The following is a 21,136-nucleotide window of genomic DNA, read 5'->3' as shown; positions in this document are numbered from 1 at the left end:
TTTTTTCTCTGGCCTCCTGCCATTCTCTGACCTACATTTCCCATATTACTATTTTCCTCCCTTACCTTGTCTCTACTCTTTGATACACCACATTTGCCATTAAAATGATATATCATCACTCCCATTACAATATTCTCCCACTGATATTATTTCCACCCATCCAGATTCATTCCCTAAAACTGAGTCCAAAACTATGCCCTCGCTTGATGGGCTTGACATGTAATGGCTTAGAACATTTTCCTGACTATAGTTTAAGCATTCTGTGCCCTCCCTATATTTTGTACTGAATTTATCCTAATTAATATTAGGGCAGTTGAAGTCTCTTAACTATTACTGCCCTTTGTTTCTGCAATTTTCAGCAATTTACCTACATATTTACTCTTCTATCACCCCCTGACTGTTTATGGGTCTCTAGTATATTCCCAGCAGTGTGAACGTCCATCAAAGCAGAACAGGGAGAGAAAGAAAACTGGGGCAAATATTCCCCTCATTGAGTGGGCGTGGCGGGCAGGCCCGGGAGTGGCCGCAATTGGGCCCTGACCATGATTTCATGCTGGCGGGCCAATTAAGGCCTGCCCAGCATCAAATGTGGCTTCACAGTGGCCGGGAAGGGCCGAGCAGGGGTAGCGGCCTGTCGGGTCCAATGGCGACCCAGCGGCCGGTTTAAAAATGGCCCAGGCAGCACCAGAAAGGCTGCCAGGGAAGGACGTCTGTCTGCCGTTGTAACGATGGAGTCCAGTGCGGCTGCAAATGCCAGGTGGCAGGGCAGGTCAGGTGGGCACTCGGCCTCCCGCTTTTCTGATGAGTGCCTTGCTGATCTCCTGGAGGAGGTGGCTGTCAGGAGGGACACATTTGTCCCAAGCGGGCATGAGGGGAGGTAGCAGCCCTGGTCAGCAGCCATGACGTGGTGTGGCGCACATGGGTGCAGTGCCGGAAGCACTTCAATGACCTGTCGTGCTCAGGAAGGGTAAGTACCGTGTTGGCATGGGTCAGTGTGCAGATATGTTAAGGTCTGGCCAGCCCCCCACGGACCTCAGGGGTGTTAGAGTCTGAGTGCCAACTGTCAATGACACCGGAGCTGGCCAAGGGGGTGACCCCAGCTGCTTGGACTGAGTGCTTGTGGCTCGAGGGCCACAACTTGGATGTGCTCTGTAAGGTATTCCTCAGCGGGGGTTGGCCAGGCTGCAATGGCGCTGCAGGTAGAGAGTGGACTAATCAATGTTGTTCTGTTCTTTCAGGAGAAGACGAGCCATAGTCAAGTCGAGGGGGCACGTACAGGCCGAGGCCCACCCAACCTGCTGCTGCTCTCCTGGTTCGAGCAGGATGCCCTGGACATGCAACCCGGTGTGGAGAGGCGGAGATGCCAGATGAAGGTAAGAGCGCAGGGCACAGCCGTGAGAGTTTCGGATTGTGCAACCATTCTAGTGTAGTCTTCTCATTGATGGGACCCTCAAAACTGGAGCCCCCATTGATCACCGGGAGATGAGGGCACCATGATGCAAATCTCCATTTTCTCACCAGGGTGCCTGGCATGTACAGTGACAGGGTGATGACTTTAACTAATGATGTGTCCTTCTTCTCCCTTTTAGGTTCACCAGCAGATGTCTGATCTCTGGACCCCGAAGGGCCACCCCTGACACTGGAGTACCACCACTATCACCTGCGTCATACCCGTTCTCTGAAGCAGGCACCAGTGCAGATGCCAGCACCTCGGTGGGCAATAGAGCGGCGGCTAGTATCTCGGTGCACATTAGTGAGGGAACATCACAATCCCTTGAGATGCAGGCAGAGAGCGCTCAGGGTGCCAGCAGTCGTAGGACTGCTGGGGACCAGGATGATGCTCAGTTAAAGGCAGATGATGAGCCTCTGGAGTCGTCCATTAGGCGGCAGATGCTGGACGTCCAGCAGGATGTGCGGGAGGATCTGGCAGAGATCCATGGGGGTCAACATGCCATGGTCTCCAAGATGGAGGAGTCTATGCAGAGCATGAGCACTGCTTTGACCGTCATGTGCGAGCGCACTGCCTCCTCCATTGAGAGAGTGGCGACTCTCATGGAGAGGCAGCGCCAGGGACAGAATCAGGGGTTCCTGGGGTTGTGCTCGGACCTACAAGCCCTCAACACAGGCACTGATCTCAGGTGATTAGTGTCAGTGTGGGAGATGGATGAGGCACCCAGTATCCCAGCTAGGTGCCCATCCATCAGTGGTGAGCAGGGAGGTCCACAGTGACCCCACGTTGGCGCATGAGCTGTCTGTTGTCTCTGTGGGCTCCTCTCAGGGCACTCCAGATGACAGCACCAGCTCCTCCACCCCTCTGCCAGTGACTGTGGCATCTGATGAGGCTGTGATGAGTGGGGAGATGCCAGGCATGGCACTGGCCGCTCCCTCCCAGGCAGGGCCAGCACAGGCTCCACTGGCCAGAGGACAACCACCAAGGTCCATCAAAGCCAACAAGGCAGCAGAGTCAGCAGGCTGTCTCCCATGCCGGTGCCAGCAAGAAGATGCCCTTGATGTGCCCTCACCAATGTGTACTGAGATACTAGCCACCATTCTATTGCCCATTGAGCTGGTATCTGCGCTGGTGCCTGCTTCAGGGAGCGGGTGTGTTGCAGGTGAAAATGACACCTGGTGGTCCTCCAGTGTCATTGGTGGCCCTTTGGGGTCCGGAGATCAGACAACTGCTGACAAACCTAAAATGGAGAAGAAGGACATGTCATTAGTTGAAGTCATCACACTGTCACTGTGCATGCTAGGCACCCTGGTGAGACAATGGAGATCTGCATCATGGTGCCATCGTCTTTCAATGATCAATGGGGACTCCAGCCCCGAGGCTCCCATCACCTAGACGTAGCACTCGCAAACGTAAGTTAAAGACACCATGAGCACAAGAGGGACAGGTCACAGATGATTTATGTTCATTTATGTTTCCTCTATCTATACTGGTCTGGGAATGAAGACCAGAGAAGTTTATGTAACTAATTTGGAATTGCCACAATGAGATAAATGTTGTTTTTATCGTCATGGCCTGAGTATGCTTCACCTTTTTATTTTATTGGTGCAGGGAACGCCAGTATGTAATGCTGGACGCAAGTGGCTCTGAACTTTATTGCACAGGCACTGAGTGTTCTTTGTGTTCAAATGAAAGGGTCCCTTCAGACATTTGGGATGGAAGAGGCAGCCCTGGCATCTGTTTGAAGCTGATCTTTGGTAGCCTAGCTGAAGGAGCGTTGGATGAAGACGTCCCTGGTGTCCCTACCTCCCTGGAGGTAACCGAGGTCTGGCTCCACACCCTCAGCATTCTCCTCACTGTGCTCATCTTCGGACTCATTAATGGACTCATTATCTGTGGCTCGATGCAGCTGCGTCAAGATCCTCTTCTTCCAGTGGGTCCCCCCTTGCCAGTGCCAGATTGTGGAGAGCCCAGCATGCAACCACTATCAGTGACACCCGCTCTGGGGGGTATTGTAGTGCTCCCCTTGAACAGTCCAGGCATCGGAAGCGCATCTTGAGAAGACCTGTGGTCCTCTCTATCACCACCCTTGTGGAGGCATGACTCATATTGTAATACTTCTCTGCCTCTGTTCTTGGGTGGCGGAGAGGCGTCATGAGTCACCTCTTCAATGGATAGCCCTTGTCACCCAGCAGCCATCCATCGTAGGACTGGAGCACTGAAGAGCCCCGGCACCTGGGAGTGTCTCAGGGTGTAAGCCAGGGTACCTTGCACAGACTCGTAGAATCAGCATCCTGTGATCACACACTATCTGCACGTTCATGGAGTGGAAGCCCTTCCTGTTGACGAAGGCACCGGGCTCACCCACTGGCGCCTTGATGACCACATGTGTGCAGTCTATTGCACCCTGGACACAGGGGAAGTCAGCAATCGCTGAAAAGCCTCTGGCTCACTCAGCCTGGCTGGCTTCGTCCGTATTGTAAAGAATAAAGACCAGTCCCTGCCTGAACAGAGCTTCAGTCACCAGCTTGACACAACTGTGGACAGCTGATTGGGAAAATCCACACAGATCCCCCACTGAGCCCTGGAAAGAGCCGGAGGCTTAGATGTTGAGGGCCACTGTGACCTTCAAAACACCTGGCATGGGGTGTCCACCCACACAGTTGGAGCTGATCTCGGGCCCAATCATCTGGCAAATGGAGGTCATGGTCTCCCTTGAGAGGCAGAGCCTCCCTCGGCATTGCACCTCAGACACATTGAGGTAGCTGCATCGCTACCTGTAAACTCTGGCAGCAGGATAGTGGCGTCTTCTGCGGCCTTGGACTACCTGCTGGCCCTGCACCCCTTGTGCCTGCACCTCTCCTCCCACAGGTCCCTTCCCTGGAAGCTGCATTGGGACATCTGGCCTCCTCTCCCTTCTGCCCCTCTCTTCCTCCTCTGAGATGGTGCCCCCAACAGAGGCCACAATCTCCATTACCAGGGTAAAAGAAGGTTGGCCGATACCTGGAAGGGTCCACACGGTCTGAATCCTCTGGGGGTCTGGCAGACATCACTGAGTCCTGGAAATGCTAAGAATGAAGCCCCGAACAGAGCTAAGCTGCCAAGTACCAATAAGCAAACTATCTCCAAAACAGCTCACTACACACAGTGACAATGCTGCTGACCCCCTTTTTATCCTGCCCTTGGATGAGGTTTGCGAAAATGTCGGCTGGCCGCTGGCCCATTTTGCCTGTGTGATGAGCAGAAAATTGCACAGGCAAGGTAAAATCACAGTCAATTGGACTGTTCAGGGCCTTAAGTAGCCCATTAATTAATGGCGGGCATTGCTTTGGCACCTGCACGCACCTGTCGAGCGAAATATCGCACGAATGTGCGATGACGTCGGGATGCTCACCTGACATCATTGCGCACTATTTTACTCCTGTTCAGTCGGGTGCGTGCCCGCCCATGGGATGAAAATTTCTGTCCCTGCTTGCTTCACTTTCAGATTTCTCTCACCCTCCTGGCAGCCAATCACACATTCTGTTGATGAAAACAATCGCTGTCTTACCCTGCCAGCATAGTGTAGAGTAGAATCCCTAAACTCCACATGTCACAGGCTGCATCATATCCTTGCCTCTTGAGTACCTATAGCAGAAATGTTAAGAAATTATTTATTCATCAGTTTAAGACAATACAATGGATCCTTAAAAAATTTACATTTCAGTCGATTCAGTCAAATTGCTGGAAAATGCATGATTTATCATCAGAATGTTTGGGAGAAATTTTAACACCGCCACAACAGGTGGGAGAGGCTTGGGCGGAGTGTGGGGTGGGGGTGGGTAAAATTAGCAAATGTGCATAAAGCTAGCCCAACCTGCTGAGAATGCACCTACTTACGGTTCAACCGTGACAGGTTTGGGGGTGTCTGAATAACCTGCTTTGGAAAGGCATGTATGTGATTATAATATTTAAATAGATTCCATTCCTCAGATTGTGGCAGTTATTTGAATATAATGCTGATTGGCTGGGCTTCCTGTGATCCAATGCAGGCAGATCCAACAGGTCTTAGCTGGAGAGAGAGTTGGGAGCTGCAGTGGATCAGGACAAACTGACATTTACCTGGAGAGAGGGTCGGGAGCTGGAGAGGACCGGGAAGGAATCAAAGGCTGGAGCAGATCAGGGTGGAGTTGGGAGCTGGAGGAAACAGGAGAAGTTGAAGGCTGGAGCAGACCAGGACAGAGTTGGGAACTGGAGTGGACTGGGGCGCATTGGAGTTCATCTGGGAAGTGCCGGGAGGTGGAGCAGATCAGGGCGCAGTCAGAGGCTGGAGCTTCCGGTTACTTGGCATTTTAATTCACCACCTTGCTTTCGTGTTCACATTTCTGTCCTCAGCCCGCTGCAATGTTCCAGTGAAGCTCCAGACAAGTTCAAGGAACAGCACCTCATCTTCCAATTAGGGACTTTACAGCCCTCTGGACTCAACACTGAATTCAACAATTTCAGACCATGAACTCTATGCCCTATTTTGATTCTTTGTTTTTTGGCCCATATGCTGGTCTGAATCTTGTTTTTCATGTTTTCGCTTTCAGACAAAGCTTTTCATTAGTCTAAAAGCAAAATACTGTGGATGCTGGAAATCTGAAATAAAAACACAAAATGCTGTTTAAACTCAGCAGGTCTGGCAGCTTCTGCAGAGAGAGAAACAGAGTTAACGTTTCGAGTCCATATGGCTCTGAAGAAGAGACATATGGACTCGAAAATTTAACTCTGTTTTTCTCTCCCCACAGATGCTGCCAGACTTGCTGAGTTTTTCCAGTGTTTTCTATTTTTATTTCTGTTCATTAGTTTGCCATTCACACTCACTCTAGACAAATTCTTTGTTTCTTTGCTACAACCATTATCATTCCCTCTCCCTTTAGTTCTGTGACATCTTTGACATTTAAACTCTCCTGCCCTCTACCCTATCTCAGATCTTCCTTTTTGTTCTTCCTCTACCTCCCCTTTTTCACTGGCTTAAAACCCATCACATTTTGACCCCCCTTCAGTTCTGGAGAAGAGTCACATTCACTTGAAATGTTAACTCTGTTTCTCTCTCCAAAGATGCTGCCAGGTCTGCTGCCATTGCCAGCACTTCTCCAGCATCCACAGTATTTTACTTTTATATAGGCTGGTACGTTGTTGTGGTGTACATGGACTTCCAAAAGGCATTTGATACAGTGCAGCACAACAGGCTCTGAGCAAAGTTATGGCTCATGGAATAAAAGGGACAGTAGCAACATGGATACAAAATTGGCTGAGAGACAGGAAACAGGGAGTACTGGTTAAAGGATGTTTTTTGGCCAGGAGGAAGGTTTGTTGTGGAGTTCCCCAGAGGTCAGTTTTGGGACCCTTGTTCTTCCTGATATGTATTAATGACCTAGACTTTGGTGTACAGGGCACAATTTCAAAATTTGTAGATGATACGAAACTTGGAAGCATTGTGAACTGTGGGTAGGATAGGGTTGAATTTCAAAAGAACATAAACAAGTTGGTGAAATGGGCCAAGTGACAGATGAAGTTCAATGCAGGGTAATGTGAAGTGATTCATTTTGGTACGAAAAATATGGAGAGACAATATAAAACAAAGGGTAAAACTCTAAAGGGGGTGCAGAAGCAGCGAGACCTGGGTGTGTTTGTGCACAAGTTATTGAAGGTAGCAGGAGAGGCTGAAAGAATAAAGCATACAATATCCAAAGTTTTATTAATTGGGGCATAGAGTACAAGAGCAAGGAGGTCATGTTGAACTTGTATAAGACACTAGTATGGCCTCAGCTGGTATATTGCATCCAATTCTGGGCGCGGACTTTAGGAAATTGGATAGGGTACAGAAAAGATTCACAGAAATGGTCCCAGGGATGAAGAACTTCATTTTTGAAGATAGATTGATGAAGTTAGGACTATTTTCCTTGGAGAAGAGAAATTTGAGAGGAGATTTGATAGAGGTATTCAAGATTATGAGGGGTCTGGACAGAGTAGATAAGGAAAAAAAAATTGTTTCCACTCATGAAAGGATTGAGAACGAGATTTAAAGTGATGTGCAAAAGAAGCAAAAGCAACATGAGGATAAACTTTTTCATGCAGTGAGTGGTTAAGGTCTGGAATGCACTGCCTAAGAATGTGATGGATGCAGGTTCAATCGAGGCATTCAAAAAGGAATAGACTGTTATCTGAAAAGGAAGAACATTCAGAGTTATGGGGAGAATGCAGAGGAATGGCACTAGGTGAATTGCTCATTCAGAGAACCAGTGCAGACGCAATGTGCTAAATGGCCTCCTTCTGCACTGTAACAGTTCTGTGATTCTGAGTCTTTTTTCAATGGCAGGGCAGCTCTGACCTCTGGAGTGCATATTCTGTTTCATGACTCAAGGATGGTGTCCTAGATAACCATATGTGCAGGAAGTATCATCAGTTGCAGCAGCTCAGGCTCTGGGTTTCAGAACTTGAGCAGCAGCTGGCATCACTGTGGCACAGCCCCAAGGCTGAGAGCTTCTTGAATAGCATGTTTGTATATATGGTCATCCTGCAGCTTAACGGTATGCAGGGAGAGAGGGAACGGTTGACCACCAGTCAAGAAGAAACACGCAGGTAATTCATGAGTCTCCTGAGTGCATCTCATTCTCCAACCAGTATTCAGTTCTGAATATTGACGAAAGAGATAGTTCATGTGGGTGTGCAGCCAGAGCCAGGGCCATGGCACCAGGCTGGCTCAGCAGTACAGGGGGCACAAAGGAATCTGGAAGAGCAATAGTTATAGGAGATTTAATAGTTAGGGGAACAGATATGCATTTCCCATGGCTGCAGGTGTGAATCCAGGATGGTATGCTGCCTCCCTGTGCCAGGGTCAAGAATGTCATTGAATGGCTGCAGAGCTGATGGAGGAGTGTGAACAGCCAGCGGTTGTGGTCCACATCAGTACGAATGCCATAGGTAGAAAAAGGGATGTGGTCCTGCAGTCAGAGTTTAGGGAGCTAGGTGGAAATGGGCTAACAGGACCTCAAAAGTAGGAATCTCTGGATTACTCCTGATACCACGTGCAAGTGAGTATAGAAATAGGAGGATAAAGCAGTGGAATGTGTGGCTGGAAAAATGGTGCAGGAGAGAAAGCTTTAGGTTCTTGGGATATTGGGCCAGTTCTGGGGCAATGAGACCTGTACAAACTAGATTTGATTGTACCTAAACTGAGCCAGGACCAATTGCCTTGCGGGGGCAATTTGCTAGTGCAATGGAAGACAATGTTTGCAAGCCTTAGGGTCTGGAATGACTGTTGGTTCGATATCCAGAGCAGCCAAGCAAAGATGGACAGTAACTGTGGGCCCACCCACAAACCGTGAAAATGCCTGGCATAGGCAGACACATGCAAGGACTGTGGCTTTAGAGGACACTGGGCCAAGCTCTGCCAGAGGTCTAGCAGCAGGAAGATGGCCAGAAGCTAGAGTGGGCAGCTCTCCAACCACAAATGCATGTCACCCAGAGGCGAAGGGAGGTGAGATACTTTGAGGCATCGCCATAGGCACTGGAACATCTGTGAAATGGGAGAATGCCGAACCAAATTAGGTGAGGTGAACGCATTCGAGAGGGTGCAGAAGAGGTTCACAAGAATGATTCCAGGGATGAGGAACTTCAGTTATGAAGATTGATTGGAGAAGTTAGGAATGTTTTCCTTAGAGAAAAGAAAGCTGAGAGGAGATTTGATAGAGGTATTCAAAATCATGAGGTGTTTGGACAGATAGGGAGAAAACTGTTCCCACTCGTCAAAGGATCAAGAATCAGAGGGCACAGGTTTAAAGTAATTAGAAAAGGAAGCAAGAGTGATATGAGGAGAAATCTTTTTACGCAGCAAGTAGTTAGGGTTTGGAAAGCACTGCCTGAGACTTTGATTCAACTGAAGCATTCAAAAGGGAATTAGACTATTATCTGAAAAGGAAGAATGTGCAGGGTTACGGGGAGAAGGTGGCAGAATGTTACTATGTGAGTTGCTCATTCAGAGAGCCAGTGCAGACACGATGGGCCAAATGGCCTCCTTCTGGGCTGTAACAATTCTGTGATTCTGTGAGACAAATCAAGGTGATGATTGAGCAGCTGTTTTACATGATCACTCTAGGGAACAGGTTAATTCCATAACCAAAACTGAAGCCTTTGCAGAGTGCAGACTATTTGCTGAAATGAAGCTGGGAGACATCAACTGTGAGTGAAGATTGACACAGGTGCAAGTGCCAACAGCCTACCTTTCTGCACTCTCAAGGATATATCCCATGAGAGATGGGAATCGGCGGTCCAACCCACCACCATAAAGCTCATGACCTACAATGGATTGCCAATACATTGGCTTGGCACCTTAAACCTGGAATGCAGGTACAAAGATTTAGCCTGGTCTGGGCAGACATTTCACATAGTGGATGTGTTAGGTCCAGCAGTAGCAGGATTGCCAGTATACGATGAGCTCAACATGGCCCTACAAGCTCCTACAAGGTCCGACTATCCAAGCGTTGGCCCAGTCAAAAGACCATAGCAATCAAAGTACTCGCACACCCATAAAATCAATCCAAGACCTCCAAAGGTTGTGCCCAGACAGGTTTGACACAGTTGGTGACTTCCACAGAGATGCAGTCCTCCACCTCAAGGAAGATGCAGCGGCATCTATTGACCCACTATGGAAATGCAGCAGGAGAAAAACGGAATTCTTGTCAATGTGTTCTTGTATATGGATTTTTGATCAACAAGGGAGTCAAGGGTTGTGGGGGGGCAGACAGGAAAGTGGAGCTATGGCAATAATCACATCAGCCATGTTCTTATCAAATGGCAGAGCAGGCTCGAGGGACCGCATGGCATACTCCTGCTTCTAATTCTTGTGTACTTTTGTTTTTGTCGGACCAAATTGGATAGCATGGAGAGACAAAGCATAATTCACTGAGTGCAACACCGCATGGACTATTGCAGCCCATTACCACCACAGTCAAGGAGGATGGTTCCATTCGGTTATGTTTGGACCCAAGGACGCCAAAAAAGCCTCAAAAGGTACCAACACTGGAAGAGCTTTACCCAACATTTCCAAGCTCTGTGCCAAAAACAGATTTGTTCCGTATGCCTGTCAAAGGAGTCACAAGAGCTGATGCCATTCAGAAACTCTTTTGGCAGATACTGTTTCCTCCATGTACCTTCTGGCTATCAGGTAGCCAAGACATTTTTCAACTAACATGGAAGGCATTACAGAACAGGTACCAGGCTGCGTGTGCATTGCAGATGACATCGCTGTGGTTTCACGCACAAAAGAAGAACATGACAGAAACTCACATTTGCTGATGTAGACTGCCAGGCATAAAGCTTTGTTTCTCAAAGGTAGAAAGTACTCCATTAATGCAGACCACAGTTCATTTATTTTGGATCCATTTACTCTAGTGCAAGTATCTTCCTAGACCCTGGCAAGATCAAAGACATCCAATCAATGCCAACACCGCAGGACAAGGAAGACCTACAAAAATGCCTTGGTTCATCATCATGCATTCAATGCACTGAAACAAGCATTATCAGCTGAGTCATATCTTCAACATTATGATCCACAGAAAGTGATAATGCTAGAAGTTGACGTATCACAGGAAGGTCCTCGTGCATGTCTTCTTCAGGACAGCAAACCCATTGCATTTGGATCAAAAAGTCTATCACCCCCCTCCCACATAGGAAAATTACTCGAATATCGTGCATTAAACTCTTGCACTTGTCTTTGGGATCACCAGATTCCACACATACTTATTCGGGAAAGGGTTCATGGTTGAGACAGACCACAGACCCTTGGAAATGATCTGGAGGTAATGGTTTAGTGCACCGCCTTGACTCCAGAGCTTACTCATTAAGATTTAAGTCTATAACTGTGGCGTCAGGTACAAACCCAGTAATCAGATGGTTCAGCAGACACTTTGGCAGACTGCCTAACTCCAGAAATGCATGAGACACACCGCTCAACTTTCAGGTTGACAAGCTTCGAGGTGTCTACAATATCTACCTGATCTGCTTCGGTTATCACAAGTGAGGGTAACTCTGGAGAGAGACTTCTCAAGGCCTAGTACTCAGAACATTGTGGCAGGTCATTATAGACGGTTGGTCTGAAACCATCCAGGAGATCCCCATGGATCTGAGGACATACTGGCCATATTGGGATGAGATTGGTATTTCAAATGGAGTGCTCTTCAAAGGACGTCAAGTATTAATTCCGGCATCATTTTGGTCTGACGTACCTAGTTAGCTCTACCAGGACCACATGCAAATCAGTGTTCTGGCCCAGCATCAGCAAGGGCATCAAATAGGTAGTAAGGGCTTGTGATGCGTGTCAGGAACACCAAGCCAGTCAGCAGAAAGAGCCAATCCAACCACATGACATCCTGTTTTTGCCATGGATCAAGCGAGCAACAGACATGTTCACAGTGGGCATGAGAAACTATTTACCCATGGCTATCATTCTAAATTCCCAATTGCTCAAAGCTTCGGGACACATCAAGTGCAGCAGTGGCCAGCACTGTTAGCACTATCTTCAGTCATTTCAGTGCTGTGCTGGAAGTGGTGTCAGACAGTGGTCTTTTCAAGGTATGTGTGAAAAATGGACTATCAGCCATATCATGTCAATACCCTGGCAGTTTCATTCTAAGGGAATGGCTGAATGTATGGTCAGGACAGTGAAATTGCTAATCAAGAAGCACACAGAAACTGGACAAGACATCCAGGTTGCATTGCTACATCGTCGTGCAACTCCATTAGACTCTGGATTGCCACCACCACTGAAATCCTGTTTGGTCAATCAATGTGAACCACTTTACCAAGCACCTCATAAGTAAGTCATTCACAATGACAGACTAGGTATGTTAGAGGTGAGACAGGATGAAAAACATGCATGATATATGCATGTGCTGAATTACCACCACTTTACATTGGCCAGAAGCTGAGGATCCTACACCCACAAGAGCTGACGTGAATCCCAGAAGAAGTGTCAAGGGTACGCAAGGAACCACAACCTTATGAGGTGACGACACCAAATGGAGTGATGCTCAGAAGGAATAGGTTTCATCTCAAGGGACCCTCTGCCAGGCACGGACAGAGTGACCAACCTGCAAGCACACTGACAACTGAAGACAGTTAGTCTGAATACAGTCTTCAGGATGAGGGAACAGACCCAACAAAAGCACACTTTCATGTAGTTGTTACAAGGTCTGGTTGAGTCAGCTGATAAACCAGTGCACTTCCAAACATAGGCAACACCTTGAGGAGTAGTATTCCAAGTATTCGTGTTACAGTTGAATGCTCTCTGTAAACTGTTTAACCTTAACATTTTTTCTGCTCCACAAGCTATTTGTGGACACATTAGTGTTGAACTATCAGGGTATTTTATTTAAGAGGTGTTGTGATAGTATATTGGTTTGTATGTTAAGATAATGTGTTGGATAAAATAAGTATAATCATTTGAAAATATGTTTATGTAAATATATATATCATCAAAGGAAGTGATGTTTATCACGTGTTCTAGTCAGTCTTGCGCAGTCAGTAACACATGTAAACAGAAGCATGAAAAGGTCTCCCAATAAAGCTCTGTTCAACCCCAGTCCTTTGATTGTGTTTGTATTTGTATGAAGACCCAGATAATGCAACAGTACTGAGCTTGGTCAAATGGGAATTGCAACACTGACCCATACTCAAACCACATTTTTGAGACAACTGAAAGGATTGTAACAGTGTATTGATTAAAACAGTTGGTAAGCACTGCTACAAATTTCAAGTCTACTTCAGATGTTCTCCTAGTTAGCATCACCAGTCTTTCCTGTAAACAAACATGTATCTCTGATGATAAAGTTTACTTTTGCTACCCACTATCTAAGCATATGACAGCAAGCCTAGAGGCCATGTAACAATGAGACACTCTTATATGAACAGGACAACATGCTCCCCTTCATATGTACTTTCGCAATCTTCTGAAAGGCAGGTGAAGTAACACTATTAAATGTTAGCTATGAATTGTTAAACTGCTTTATTTTACAGTCAACAAAATAAGAAAATATGCCACACTGACCCTTTTAAGTGGGCTAAAATATATTTACTTTCCTGGGACAGTGTTCTCTGAAACCTGGCCCTCTGTCTAATCCTAGGCTAGCTTTGTTAACCATGAACGTGGAGAGGAGGCAGTGGCATAGTGGTATTGTCACCGGATTAATGTTCAGAGACCCAGGGTAATCCTCTGAGAACCCAGGTTTGAATCCCACCATGGCAGATGGTGAAATTTAAATTCAATATAAAAATAAATCTGGAATTAAAGTTTGATGATGTTGATTGTTGTAAAAGCCCACCTGGTTCACTAAGTAAATTTGCTGTCCTTACCTGGTCTGGCCTGTGACATGTGACCCCAGATCCAGAGCAATATGGTTGACTCTTAAATGCCCTCTGAATGAGGGAAATTAGAGATGGGCAATAAATGCTGGTCTAGCCAGTGACGCCCATATCCTACAAATGAATAAATAAAATTCCCATTGGAAGCAGCTAAAATGAGAATTCCTTATTGTTCCACATCATTTTGGGTCACTGCTTCAGTGACTTCTCATTACCTCTTGGATAAGCTTATCAATACACCGATCCCGTCTTTGTTCTATTGTTCCATTTTTGTTCATGTGACCAAGAAACAGAGTTTAAATCATTGGCCTTATCGTAACACTTCAATATGATCCGTATCCACATCTGTTCCACAGAAAATGTTTGAAAATCCCCAAATACAATGCACTCAAAATAGATTAGCACTCTGGTCTTTAAAATATTTGAAAGGCAATTATTTTTGTTTTTCCGTTATGAACACTATACCTATTTTTGTAAGTATAGAAATGTTGTAAACTAGACCCATTATCCTGAGTGCTTACCCAAACTGTACAAGGAGCTAACTCCCACAGAATAATGAGTAATGTATTCCAGAAAAAAGCATCTAATAGTGCACTTTTGTAAAAGACCTCGATAGGACAAAAACATCACTACTATTCTGATGAATGCACTTCAATGCATCAATCCTTATCTAAATAGGACATATTTTGAAGTGTATGTTTGGAAAATCAACAGAACGGCACAAAACACCGTTAGAAACATGCATCAGTTTACAGTGTTAACGAGTTCATGTTAATCTCTTCAGACAAACAACATGGAATTGTGAAGCCCCTTACCTCAGGCGCTACAAAGTTGGCGGTATAACATGGAGTCATTAGAAGGCCATTCTCAGCCCGGAGCTGCTTGGCAAAACCAAAGTCACATATCCTAATAGATTCTGGATTTCCTGACTCATCCACATACAAAATGTTACTTGGCTTCAGATCTCGATGAACAACCTAGCAGGAATGAGAAAGAAGCACTGAATCACCAATTATAAATCACAAATGATAAAGCTTTCCTGATGTCTTCTGCCTGTGAGTGCTGTCCCTTACTGGGAGTGATGAATTCCATAATCTGATATGTAGTGGCAATCTTGTACACAGTCTGCAGTCAGTAATTTTCACATTCGCTGTCTGGGCAGTAATCTGGCAGAGCAGGTTGTACACCTCCTATAGAAACTGCCCAGGCGGTGAAAGTGAAAATTACCCTCAACATGCTGTCTTCAAGCTCTTTCAAGATAAATGAGTTTATGACTACTTTTTAAAATAGTGCACGGGAGAATTTTATACCAATGTATTAACAAGAAAATAGCACACAGAAGTATTTCAACTGCAAAGGAAATTCTACCCACAGTATTGTTGTCCTTATCAGGGAACAGGATGTCAGTCCCAGTGAATGAAACACTTTCTATTTTGAGCACCCAGTGTCAATGCCAAGAATGCTCAAATCAAGTATAACATGAGTGAGACATAGAATGGGTGAGATGTAGGATGACTCTCCATCTGGACTACCCCAAAAATAACACAGAATTAACATTGTTACAGCAGTGTGGCATTTTCACTGTTCACATCAAGCATCTTCCTAACTTTATTCAGCTGGACCTTGTTGAAATTCATTTCAATGGGAATCAGCTGAAAACCATGGAATGTATGGAAAGCTCTCAACATGTGTAACAGTCTCCAAATTATGCTGGAGAAATCAAAAAGCTTATGGGCAGAATGTTCTCCCATCAGGGGGGGAAGTTCAGAAGCGGGCACGTGTGGGTGTGCCTCCGATCGGCGCCCACAATTGGGGGCGCGCTGCCATTTTATGTGGGCGGGCCAATTAAGGCCCGCCCAGCGTGACATCCGCCAGGAAGTGCTATGCGCTCCCTGTGCGGGCGGTGGGGGATTCCCTCAGCTGAGAGTGCGCTCTTTCGTGCATTCGCGTGAAAGAGCGCGCTCATCTCCCTGAGGCTAAGTGCTGCCTCAGGGAAATCGGCACCAAATTTAAAAATAATAAATGTGGAGAAATAAAATATCCCTGACATGTCCCCTCATCTGACACTGTCACATGAGTTGGGACATGTCCATCACTTTTAATCAAACTTTTATTAAATTTTTAAAAACCTACATGAAACCTCATCCCACCCATGGATGAGGCTTCATGCTTTTTCTGAAGCCCGCCAGGGTTCCCGGCCTGCCCACCAACCTTAAGGTTGGACAGGCAGGTCCTTTAACTACTTGAATTAGTTTTTAAATGGCCTCAATCGGCCATTGACAGGTCGACGGGCACACAGCTGATTCAGCTGCGCCCCCCCGCCGGCCTGAAAATTGAAATGAGGCGGGGGTGACGTTGGGAATTCTGCCCAACGTCATCCCGCGTCTTTTTACGCGTCGGCGAGCAAGCCCCAACCCCCACTCGCCGATCTCAATATCCTGGCCTGTGTTTACATAGCACCTTTCAAACCTCAGGACATCTCAAAGCACCTTACAGTGAAGTGTATAGTCACTGTTGTAATACTCAGCAGCCAATTTACGCCCAGCAAATTTCCACAAACAGCAATATGATAATGACCAGGTCATTTGTTTTAGTGATGTTGGTTGAGGGATGAATATTGTCTAGAATGCTGGGGAAGCTCCCTGCATTTCCTCAAATAATGCCTTTGGATCCTGAATGTACGCTTAATAGGAAGATGGGGCATTTATTTAATGGTCCATGTAAAAAATTATACACATGCACAGCAGCATTCCTTCAGTACTGCATAGAAATGCCAGTTTAGGTTTTGTGTTCAAGCCTCTGCAGTGGAACTCGAATCCACAAGCTTGTGACTCAAAGGCAACGGTGTTGCCACTGGTCCACAGCTGAGACCATAAATCCACAATATTTCTGTTTGCTTGAACTGTAACACACATTGAGAGAAATTCTAACTGCCAGTGGGTTTTCAGCAGGACACCATTGGTTTCAGTTGCTTCCTCATTCGCCTGCAGTAGTATGAGACCAAGATAATTTTAACTGCTAAGTCTCATTAACATTACAGGCAAGAAGCCTCTGGAAAAGATGTGGCACTTGGGCCTCCTCCTCGCACTCGGGGAAGTGTTTGGAAGGGGTTCCAGGGAACTTCTTGCAGGAGGGAAGTGGTGCGGGGGTGGAGAGGGGGATTGCGGGGGCAGGGGGAGTATGGAGAAGAGGCAGTTTAAACATTCCGCTGTCCTGGCCCCAAAAAGGATAATAAAATCTTATCCTCCTCAGCTTCCTGCTTATCTTTATGTTAGCCTTCACCTGGAGGGAATGACGGAGGGAATGACGTAAGGCCCTCCTGTTCAGGCCAAAGTTAACATCACTTCGGGGCTCGATTACATCATTGGACCTCAGTTAGCTTTTGTGGATTAGGACTCTGCTGGCTGTAGTCACTTGTCCTCAATCATTCATCAAGTCAGAAACAGTCGGATTCAGGAGGGCATTCTGGGAGCTAAGTCACCTGGGACATCTTAACTGCAACCTGCACAGTTTTCACTGCGAGTGTTGGGTTAAAATCCCTCCAGTTCTCTTCCCATAAGCACACAGCCTACCTAGATCAAGAGAACTTGGGTACAGTGGCAATGTTGAGGCCTATGGACCCCAATTGTACATTAGGGTTTTACTGGTGTTAACTAACTAAGACACCATGGCTGAGCAATGTAAACTTGTGATAAGCTTCTTAATGTTAAAGCAACTAAGACCATCCAGTACAACAGCATTGATTGCAGGGTTATCTAAGGCCTCGTGAGAAGAATGCCAACCTCAACATAGATTTCCTTCCCATCATTTTGCACTGGATTCAAACCCAGGTTTAAACTGTAAAAAGACACTGTACTAGCAAAGCACATTAAAATGAAAAATATTTGTTTTATTTCTTATATATTTTATGATGTGAGGTTATTGACTAGGCAGTCCCATCCATAATATAGGATTTAACACAAAAGAATCAATTTGATGGATCAAAACAACTCTCAACATCACCAGAAGCCAAGCCATAATGACCCAGTACCAACACCACATCTGATATTTCCTTCTCTTGATATGGGCGTGTTTTGTATCCCTCAGTCTTCTCTTGCATGGCTCAGGTCAGAACTAATTGAACATATACGTTTCTATTTTATGATGAAATAGTGTTCCAATACTCAGAATTAGTGTTAATGAGTATTCTAAGCTTCTAGTCTTAAAACTAGATGTGTTCATTCTAAGAATACATCTGAAATTCCAGATAAACCAAAATCTAGGATGGGAATTTCAACACATTTAATGTTGAACAAAGAGATATCATTGTCTTTTGTTCAGGCACATTGCACATCCAAATATTCATTATGAATGACAATACTGTAAAAATAGTTTACACAGTCTTATTATGCTGTTGTTAAATGCTTATTCATCATATTTCTGTAAAATACTGTCACTCAAGACAGATGATGCAAAATTGAATATAAATATCTGAGTGGTGGGGCAGAAATGCAATGCTGTGGATGAGTGTGAACATGGGAGACCAGACAGCATTAAAAAGGGGTGCAAGTATTCGCTAGTACTGTATTGGTTAATACATTGGCATAAAATTCCTTTATTCACCACATCAATATTGCAATTAACCCAATGACCATAAATATGTTAATGACTATGTTAAGATATCACGCAAAAGAATTTTAACACCCATTTAACCAGCGCAGTATCTGAATAAAGTAAATCACCATGACCATCAAATCTCAAAATCAAACTGCTGCATAATTCACATTGCAGGCTTGTGAACCTACATAAAGACATTTTCCAAACAATGTGCTTTATATAGCTATGATTGCATGTCCTTCTTCCTACAAAGGAAGCATTTGTATACTACTTTAGAAACATTTTAACAATGCAATATTTCTCCATTGTGGAAGTACAATCTACTTCTGTAGATAAAAGAACAAAAAAGGCTTGCACTTTTATAGTGTCTTTCATGGTTGCAAGATCTCCCAAACCACTTTACAGCCAATGGAGTACTTTTGAAATGTAGTCGCTGCTGTAACATAAGAAATTGCCATGTAGCAATGTGAAATTAGGTGTCACTTGTCTAGCCTTACGCTCCTCAAAAGTAAAGAAACTCAAAGACTATAAGTTCCCCACTGAAAGATCTCCAAGAGTCAGCGTTGGTTCAGTTGGTGGTAACACTCTCATCCCTGTCAAAAGAACACAGGTCCAAGCCCCTCTGTAGAGACATAGTATATAATCTAAGCTGGCAATGTCAGAAGTGCAGTCCTTTGCATGGAAACTAAAGCATGGATGGTGGATTTAACAATTCTGTCATTTCCGAATAGAATTCAAGAAGACCTTTTTATGCATTGAGCTGTTATGATCTGAAATGCATGACCTGAGAAGTAATAAAAGCATATTCAATAGCACCCTTCAAAGTGGAGTTGGATATTCACTTGAAAAGGAGAAATTTGCAGAGCTATGGGGCAAGAGCAGGGCATGGGGACTAATTAGTTAGCTCTTTCAAAGAAACAGGACAGGCATGATGGGTGAATGGCCTCTTTCTGTGCTGCATTATCTTTTAACTCAATTGCATTATAGAGAGAGCTGGGGAGCTTTCCTGGTGTTCTGGCCAATGTTTATCCCTCAACCTATATTTCTGAAACAGATTATCATGCCATTTATATCCTTGCTGCTTCTGGGGCCTTACTGTACACAAACTGGCTGCCTTATTTCCATACACTACAACACAGATCACATTTTAAATGTACTTCCTTTTGCTGTAAAGCACTTTAGGACAATCTGAGATAATGAAAGGGGTGATATAAATGTAAGATTTTACTGTTTTCTTAGATTTCTGGAAGACTGTAATGTATGGGAAAAAAAAACTCAACCTTCAGGATGGGTAGTGGTATTCCTGAGAAGTGGTAGCATCAATGGTTTCTTCCCATATATCTTATGAGAATCTCTTTATGGCACTTGCTTTTGGTTGGAGGTGAGCACCCCCTTAAAATGCCCAATGTCCACATGCCTCTCCATAATAAACTGATGCTTCTCAGCATCCTTTAACAGCCCACGCACTGAGTTCTTATTAGGCTTTCTCTGCCCTCACAACTGTGTGCAAATATTTTGAATACTTAGTCCTGGATGTCAACGTCTTCACTGAGTTCTGCTGGATGTTCCAGACTATGAGTGGTTTTCTTTAGGATTGAAGACAGATTGGGTAACAGGGTTTGGATGCTGTGTGGAGTTGTTTAATTGTCCTGCATCCTTCAGCTCCCAACACAAGTTATCCCCTGAACAGATATTACTTTCAGTTAGTACCCACTGTTCACCCTCTGTATTGATCAGCCTCATTTGTCCTCTCCAAGGTTACAGCTGGGGCCTTGAACAGGCTTTCATTCACTTTGCTGGGTTTCATTTACTTCACACCCAATCACAGTTTCTTACAGAACGTAGAGTTTAAGAGACTGATGTTCCGAGGACAGCACTGGGCCTCCATCCCCTAAATGTAGCCCTAGAATTTATGGAAATTCTCCCGAGGGCTGAAGAATGATCTCTGCCTGCAATAGGAATAAGCCAAACATTCCCATTTAAATGAGGTGAGCCATGCATTGCTGGCTCTTCTATCTTTACAAATTATTTTTACAATTGGGTGCCAAAATGCTCACAGCTTATCTAGTTATCTTTGGGCCTTCTGGATCCTGGTGCTCAACCTTTCAGACATGCAGTAGCAGCAGATTTTCTTGTCCTACTATGCCTGTACTGGGGGTGCAATCTGCCCAGAATATCTGCCCAAGGCAAGGACAGCATTTGGATATGGGGCTCCCTGGAAAATGTATGCCTTTCTTCCAAGTTTATTTTTTGCTTGCACACATGCTGTGTAACTCTATGCTTTTGTAATACACCATTAAAATTAAAACCTGCAAAATTAACAATTAGAACATACCCCTTGTGAGTGTAGGTACTCCACAGTCTTTGTGATTGTATAAAGTACTGCACTGGCCTCTCTTTCTGAGAAACATTTCTGCCGCAGTATTCGATCAAGCAGTTCTCCTCCTCTCATTAGTTCCATGACAAGATACAAATATTTTCCATCATCATATACCTGAATAATTAAAGCAAACAAAATCAAGGTCAGGCAAGAAATATTTGTTTAAAGGAGCTACATAATGCAGCAAAGATTCACAGGCCAAATGGTATCGTTCAGAACTTCATGCTTCGATTCCTTGTATAGAGCCATTTTTTAAGTTACAATGCATGATATATTTTCCGGTATTATTTTAGGAGAATGGAGACTAGTATTGATGAAATTCAATC

At 45.1% G+C, this 21,136-nt stretch overlaps 1 protein-coding gene across 1 annotated transcript in view; it reads right to left on the bottom strand.

Annotated features, from left to right (window-relative positions):
• Window positions 1-21,136, bottom strand: part of LOC144690122 (ribosomal protein S6 kinase alpha-2) — a 435,548-nt gene that overhangs the window by 24,945 nt on the left and 389,467 nt on the right. The window contains exons 16-18 of the mRNA XM_078557599.1: window positions 20,766-20,924; window positions 14,650-14,811; window positions 5,001-5,077 (exon numbers count right to left, since the gene is read on the bottom strand). Coding sequence (XP_078413725.1) covers window positions 5,001-5,077; window positions 14,650-14,811; window positions 20,766-20,924 — 398 coding nt within the window. The remainder of the gene's footprint in view (window positions 1-5,000; window positions 5,078-14,649; window positions 14,812-20,765; window positions 20,925-21,136) is intronic.

Source organism: Cetorhinus maximus, chromosome 14 (assembly GCF_964194155.1).
Source record: "Cetorhinus maximus chromosome 14, sCetMax3.hap1.1, whole genome shotgun sequence".
Lineage (NCBI taxonomy): Eukaryota > Metazoa > Chordata > Chondrichthyes > Lamniformes > Cetorhinidae > Cetorhinus > Cetorhinus maximus.
The sequence above is the reverse complement of the archived record's forward strand: the minus strand, read 5'-3'. Positions and strand labels throughout refer to the sequence as shown.